Source organism: Microchirus variegatus (genome assembly GCF_963457635.1).
Source record: "Microchirus variegatus genome assembly, chromosome: 15".
Lineage (NCBI taxonomy): Eukaryota > Metazoa > Chordata > Actinopteri > Pleuronectiformes > Soleidae > Microchirus > Microchirus variegatus.
Window position 1 is genome coordinate 12,373,981 of NC_139816.1, and position 8,247 is coordinate 12,382,227.

Sequence of the window (8,247 nt, forward strand, 5' to 3'; positions counted from 1 at the left end):
TCCCATCTGTGCTTCTGCAAGTGTGCCTTGTATAAAGCCACCTCATGACTTTGTGCTCTAAGACAATTCCCTTACTTTTTTGTAAATGTCAGTTTAAAGGGGGAAATTTAAATTTATCACAGGGACAGAAGGATTAATTCCCTACGACTGCAGTGCTTATGCGTACCATTAATCTACCTGCTGTCCAGACACCGGTCCTATCGATTGCTTACCCAGGTAGAGAGATGCATTTTCTTTCTTCACATTGTCGTCCAGGTAGGTGGGCCCCAGCGTGTAGATTGGCGTTGACCCCATACCGATGAGGATCTGGGCGCAGATGAACAGAGCCACGTACAGGTTGTGCTCATTGCCCTCCTGGTCGCGAGGGCAGGATGCGACGTCCAGCAGTTCTCGGCCACTGTTGTTGCCGCTCTGACAGAGACCTTCGCGACCGGTTGATGAATTCATCTCCTGGATCTGGTAAGGTGGTGAGATGAAGTGAGGCAGGGAAAACAACCCGGCCCCTATGGCGATGATCACACCACCCACAGCCAGCCAGCGTGGCCTTTGACCCCTGCCACCAAAGTAGGAGATGAAGACCACCACCAGCAAGCTGCCGATGTCGAAACAGCTGACCAGCAGGCCGGATTCTGAGCTACGGAGGCTGTACCGCTTCTCGATGGTGGTGATGACACTGCTCAGGTAGCCTGAAACCATCAGGGACTGAATGAAGGTCAGGTAGCACATGCAGAACAGGAAGCAGCGTGAATCCCTCAGGATGACCCGCACATACTTCCTGGCTGGAATGTGGATAAGGCGGGTGAGAGAGAAACCAAGTTTGTTGTCTCCAGATCGACCAGGCAGAGAGCTGCTGAGTCCGACCATGCTGCAGACAGAGGGGGAGAAGTCTGTCCTGGATGAGGGCGACTCTGCTTGGCTGGAGCTTGGGGTCTTCAGCTGGAGCTCGCCACTTCCTTCCACTGCCACACACGTTTTGGTCGTGTTGACCAGCTGCGGCTGCGTAAGTTGACAGGGTTCAATCAGGATGGGTAAGCTTTTCGACTTGAAGCTGTTCTCCGAGTCATTGTACTGATCCTGGAGCTCACGGATCTCCAGAGAGTCGGACAGGTCACTGCCCGTTTCGTCGTGGTCCAACGAAGTCATGGTTGCAGCTTGACTCTGGGCTTCAGTCAGGGTCCTGGCTGTGCTTGCAAGTCAGTCAGTGGCTAGTGCCACATGAGGTGAAGCTGCTGCAGGGCTGAACACTGGCGCACAGAGAGCCCTGAACCCCTCTAGTCATGTGCATGTTTTATTCCATATTTCTATTTACAGGAAAACCTCTATCAGAGCCACAATGTCCTCACAAGCCACTAAAGAGTGATAGGGGTCTCCGTCTCAACACACAAGAACATCCCCTCCCTTCAGCTCTAAAGAACAGCCACAGAGTGATTAACTCACAATAAATATATGTTACTAATAAGAAAAAAAGGTGGAGAGTTCCCCTAAACCAGGATAAATATGTTTATATTGCTTTTATGGCTCTTGTTGTTTATTTTTTGTGTTTCCTTTGTCCCATTGCTGTGCAGCATCCTGGAAAGAAAACAAAAACACGAGAGGAAAACATTAGACTGGAAACGTTCATTGACAAACAAATCAGTGTCATTCGTCACTGTGTGTTTTGGTTTAAATTAAAAACCAAAGCATTCCGTCAAAACCACTAAGACCTTCAGTGACAAACGACTGAAGTGCTGTCAAATACCTGTCGCGGTAGGTTGACAAAAAATAACAGCCGGCTTCTCCTTTGTCAAAGCGAGAAAACACAGCAAGAGAACAAAAGAGCACGCTGTCCACAAACGCCTCAGACATTAGTTTGGAGAAGCGAATTAAACCACAATTCAACACGAGGCGTCGGAGACATTAAGCGACAACGAGTCCCCGTCTTGAATTAAAAAGACAAAACGGTTTAAAGTGAAAGACAGGGATACTCACACAGGACAGACGGAGGTAGTCTGTTGTTCTCGGAGCTCCGACCACTCACTGACTGAATGAAAGCTGCCTGATGCGGTTGGCTACTGCTGGCTTCTGTGGCGCGTTCACAGACCGTAGGTGTTTACAAACCTGGGCTTTAAAAACTGTGAGGGACTTGTCTGACGTCACGCGCGTTATTAAAATTTAATTGATTTTCACATGAAAATCAATTAAATTTGATCTGTATGTATGGTGTAAAAAGGTCTGTGAACAATTAATTATCGTCGAACAAACGACAAACACTTGTTAAACACTCACACATATATGGTGAAAATGTATACAATATATGATATATTGTACACATTATATAGATGATATATGATGTTACGTTGACCACTGAAGAAAGAGAATAGATATATTATATATATTATTATTATTCATGAATTATTGTTCACTGTTCCACTGGTTTGCAAACGAAGAAATGCCATGGACTGTTAAAATAAAATAAAATAAAATTCCAGACAAGAATAACTGGAAAAAAAATACATAAAAATGAAAACAGCACAGGAGATAAAGTGACTTAATTGAATTAGTTAAATAAGTAGAAGTAAATATAAATTATTTGAATTTCCTCGTCTCTTTTAATGTTTTTATTTTCATCATTCCCATTAAAAAAAAGTTTTAATTAACGAGTTTTCATCCCAAAGAGGGGAATGGAGCGTGAACGCAGCACACGTTGGAGGGTGAATTGTTTTTCATGACACACACTGGGATTTGTAGTTGTTTTCTTCTCGGTCTGGTGCGTTCATGGCCCTGTTTAATCACACCATGGAGAATTGAGTTGTACAAAAACGTCTCCCTGAGACTCAAAGCAGGCTGACGTCTTCCAGGATATTTGGAATGATATTTTCATTCAGCGAATTTCTCTTTGTAGTGAGTGTTGGACTTCATTTCCCAGCGTGCCATGCGAGACCATATGGCGGCTTGTTTTGTCCAGCACGTTATGTGAACAGTTGGGTGTCAGTGCTGACCCAGCAGTACGAGCTCTGTGCTGGGGCCTCAATCCTCAGGGGCAATAAACTGTGAAAGTGTGGAGAAGACAGTTCATCTCCTCTGACAGTCTGTAGACCTGCCTGTGTCAACGACGGGCAAGTAGGAAACACAACACAAATAATATTAAAAGTAATCATTTCAATACTTTTAATGAGGTTTGGAAAACACTGTACCTGATCTTGATGTTTTTGTATGTTTAAGAAGGTAAACACATCATTGTAAAGACATCTTAGTTATCTTAAATCACATTAAGCATGTGCACTGACAGTGATTAAAATATACATATTTTAGAGAAAGTTGACTCGCCGTGACTGTCAAAGTGGATGGATGACATTCTCCAAGGTCATTAATTCACCGGTTGAGAGTGGGTGATCAATCTTCCTCTTCCTACTCCCATCCTCCTCTCATTCAGATGCTCCTCAGTTCCTATTAGGATGTTTACAGCGTGAGAATGTTTGCCACACTGATGAAAATTCACATGCAAAAGTCAACACTTTCTAATGCTTTTTTCCTCCTCAAGTCAAAGACAATATTAATGTGCATTGAAAAAAAAACGCAGTCTACCATTTCCTTGCAGTGAAGCGACAGGAATCGATGAGAAGCATCATGGTCCATCATAGAAGCCACTGTTGCCCACTGTTCATCTCTGCCTTTGGCTATGAGCATGCTGCAGACCAATCAATACCACAAATCAGCATGAAGACATATGCATTTTTTTTTTTTTTTTTTAAAAGAGGAAATTATTAAACAGATAATAGCACTGTATCATTACTTTGTACTGTGTATATGATGCATCGCATTCGCAAAAAAACAAAAAACACATGGCTCGGTTAAAGATTATATCCCGGCTTGGAGGATATGGTTCCGTATATTTTTTTATTTCTTTTATTTTATGGCACTAAAGGCAAGCGGAACAACCACATATAAAAGTGACTGAGTGATAGCCGCAGGGCTGAGGGGCGAGTCGTAGAGCTGTCTCATTTTATACAAAAACCAGTGTGAAACCAGAATAATTTGTATGGCTGCTACAGAGCCCATCGACTGTAACTTTTAAAACCTTGTTTATCAGCAAACGTTGCTTCACAAGCACAGATGGATGTGTATGAGACGCAGTGTATTACAGTTTGTTGCGTTACATGTGGTTTTGTGTGCTACACGTGGTATGAATTGTGCAAATATGCAAATGGGGAGAAAACATTAATATTTACAGACATCCTTCAAAACACTATGCTCCAACACAACATAAAAATCCATGAGGTTTCTCACTCATTTGCAAAATTGGCACCATTTCCTTCATCCTTTACGCTCCTCTTAATTTATTATCCTCAAAGAAATGCTTTATCTACATATTTCTGTCACAAAACTAATGCATCTATCCAGAATTCCAAAGTAATATCATGATATTCATTATTTTCAGTTATAGTGATGGAGAGTTTGGCTATTACTTTCTGCTTTCCCTTTTTGCAGTATCTTGTGATTTGCACATTCTGAACCCTAAAATAATGTAATCATCACCTTTAATTTGTTTTAAATCAGGTCTGTTATTAAAGATGAATATTATTATTCAGTATATGGTGTACATAGACTAAGGTCGAACAACGAGTAGTTTTTCTGGCCAAATGTCATGGGTTTGGGGAACAAAAGGAAGTTATACCGTTGGCTCGGAGACATTTAGTTAGTCCATGACCTTTCTTTAAAACATAGAGATAGAGTGTGGAGACTTCACCGGTGACAAGAGCAGCCTTTTCCAAAGGTTAATATGTTCATGTCGCCTCAGAAAATAGTTTCAGTGCAACTTCAGGAGAATTCGTCTCGAATGCCACGCACAACAAAACACGTCTGTTCGTCGGTTCCCATGTGAACTGCAGTCTGCTACAAAGCTTTCCTTCATATGAAAACATTCTCACACTCATTGCAAAGTTTTTACATTTTTCCCCCCCGTTTCTCGTTTATGCACAAATCAAACAAACACACAGCATCGAATGAGAAGCACTGTACACAGTTTATGACTCATGAAGGGTCAGAAATCAAGCCTACTTTAAATATCAATATTGCACCGTGATACTAAACATAAATTGATCATTCCCTGCTTAACTGGGCGACAGTTAATGGTCACAATGAATCCAATGTGTTATTAAAATACGGTGTGATGGAGTGTTATTGGAAGACAGCTCAATGCAAATGACAATTTAAAGTGATGACAGCAGAGGGTAATGTCCAAGATAAAACAATGTTAGTGTCTTTTATGACCTCAAGGAGCAGTTTACTGGATGATTTCAGATCAGAGAGAGAAATACAACACCGCCCTCTAGTGCACAAACTCATACAATGTTTTAGATGTTTCCCTTGCTCCAACACACCTGATTTAAATTGTCAGCTCATCAGCAAAAGTCTGATAACGAGCCATTTATTTGAATCAGGTGTGTTGGAGCAACATCTCAAACCTGTAGGCCAGTGGCTCACCATGGATGTATTATAAGAACTGGATAGAGCACCAGCTCCATCTGCCTTAAAAACAATTTTGTCGTGGTGGCCACTCTGGGTATTGCAATAAAAAATATTAATTTGGACCAAAAAGCAATTTTCCCATTGACCACAATAGTAAAAGAGATGCCTGTATAAGTGTCCACAGAACACCTCAAGACATGGACAAAGGCTTTTATAGATCTTTATATTCGACATTTTTAATTCATGGGGTTTCATATTTGTAAAACCGTCATAAAGGTCATAAAAAAGTACAGAAACATCTTATTTCCCAGAGTGACGTCACACCTGTGTACGAGCACAAGCGCGTCTCGGGAACAGCGCGACTGTCAGGGGTCCGTAAATACGATATGAAAACTTTTATGATAAATGTGAATACATGAAGGCAATGAGGGGTTTTTCGTTTTTACATTTTTTTTCAAATTACGACAAAGCAGGTTTAGTTATTTATTTGTCGCTCATAAGCATTTATTTTCAAACTTATTTTCGAATTCGATTCAAGTGAATGTGGTTTTCACTAAAGTCACATGTTAACAATGAAAATCAATGCAGACACATTAAACAGAGGCTCTGTTGACAAGTCCGCCTGAGGTGACGAAATCACAGGTGAATCCTACTTTACTGCTCCATAAACAAAAACATGTGTACACCACTTGGGTTTGCTCTAGGGTTGCAGCTAGCCATTGTTTTCATAATGGATTAAACTGTGCATTATTGTCTGTCTAACGTGAAAACGGCAACAAAAATGCGACTATACAATTGTGCAACTTTACGTATTATTTCGTATGAATTTTTGTTAGCGTATATTTTTTTTAACTGATGTTACACCTTTGTTACAAAATAATGTTGTTACAAATAACAACATGATGTTACAAATAACTGATGTCAAACTCTTTTTGTGGATTAGCATTTACAAAACGAAATAAATTAACATTTCAGTCCACAAGATGGTGCCAAGTGCTCACTTTCATTAGCGCGGTCAGTACAACACAATATATGATTTTGCAAAGATCATGATAAATCATGGTGACTCTGATCATGATTTAAAAATAATCATAATAATAATAAAACAAGTAGGGATGCAACGATTACTGCATTATTAAACCATTACTAAATAAATTGTCAAATACTTTAATAATCGATTCATTGTTGTTGTTTTTTGTCAATAGTTTATTATTATTATTATTATTATTACATGTTCCGGTTTCTTTGTTCCTTATAACAAAGATAATATTTAAATAATTAAAACTGAATCACACGCAACAGAAAACAACATCATGCTCTGCGCGTCCATGCACAGCGAAAGGCATGATGGGAGAATAAAGAAGAGAATAAAGTCGTAATATTCTAACCTGTTGTTTTAGAAGAGGAGAGTTGTTAAAAATGAGGGCCATGGAGCGTTTCGTACTTTAGAATAGGTTTCACAAACAATGAGATACTTAATATTTTGGCACATCACCATCACATTGTCATAAGTATCAGGAATTTCAAAAATATATGCTAGAAAATGCATTTTTTCGCAGAAGGAACCTGGCGGACTTGGAGGAAATCGCTGCTTTTGTGGTCGACTGCAGGGTTGTCTATGGATGCATCAGCGGGCCATTCAGATGGGTTTTGTGGTTTCTCAAGAAACAATCCGACTGATAATCAATTTAACCTGTTGCTCGCTGGGTTTTTATTCAAATAGTATGAATAGCTGTCAACTCTCGAACTCTCCGACTTTCACTTCCGGTCCGTTACTCTAAGACGTCCGTGCATAACATAAACAATGACAACCATTCCCATTGTTACACATGCCGGCAGTACAGTACGACTTTATTCTCGTAAATTATTCTTGTAAATTTACGACTTTAATCTCGTGAATTTACGACTGTATTCTCTTAAATTAACACTTTATTCTCGAAGTATGTGATTTTTATTTTTTTCTCAATGTGGCCCTGGGTCAGAGTAACTGAATGGCCCATAGATGGCGCTTTGTCCTCAAACTTCTCAGCACAGGCTTCTATCACACATCCACAGGAAAACAGGTTCACTTGTTTTTACATTGTTACCCGTCTTTGTGTTTAGGACAGGTGGAGCATTTTTATAATAATTATTATTATTATAATATTATTATTATATTATTATATATATATACATTTTGTATTTAAATTAGGCTAGATGTCCTGTGTCGGCCGTGTTTTGCAGCTATTTTTTCCTTTCCTTTGTGGACAATAAAGGCAATATCTACTGATTCGTACAAGTTGATTAAGGTTAAAGATTCCCAAAAGTTTAGGAAACACTACTTAAAGCGACACTTACTCATTTACAGAGATAATGTGTTATTTGATCATCAGACAGTGGATCTGAGACACGTCACATGGAAAAAAAATAACAATAAGTCAAAGTCACTTCCTTTAAAAGAGTACTGTTTGTTTTTGTCAAGCTTTATGCATAAAAGATCTGAAAAACTGGTATAGTTTTGGAAAAAAAATTGTGAAACAGCCCTTTAATCTGGCTGTATACTAATCCAAGCTCTGACTTCATTATCATACAGTATACAGCTGATACTTATTATGCAACTTTCGGAATAAAATATTTCTTTGTGCAATTAAAAGATGCTGGTCAAAGTGCATTAATGACTTTTGTGAGCAGATAGTGATGACATCATCATCATCATCTGCAGCCTGGCTCGACACCTCATGTGGCCTTGGGTCGCCCCCCCGCCCCCCGCTCCTTCCCACACTTCTTCCTGTTAACCATCGCAACTTTATTGACATTACA

The 8,247-nt window shown here is 39.7% G+C and overlaps 1 protein-coding gene across 1 annotated transcript in view; it reads right to left on the bottom strand.

Annotated features, from left to right (window-relative positions):
• slco5a1 (solute carrier organic anion transporter family member 5A1) overlaps nucleotides 1-1,143 on the bottom strand; it is a gene marked incomplete at both ends in the record, with an annotated part of 34,628 nt that extends 33,485 nt beyond the window's left edge. Inside the window, one exon of the mRNA XM_083901993.1 lies at nucleotides 213-1,143. Coding sequence (XP_083758119.1) covers nucleotides 213-1,143 — 931 coding nt within the window. The remainder of the gene's footprint in view (nucleotides 1-212) is intronic.
• Nucleotides 1,144-8,247: the final 7,104 nt, after the last annotated feature.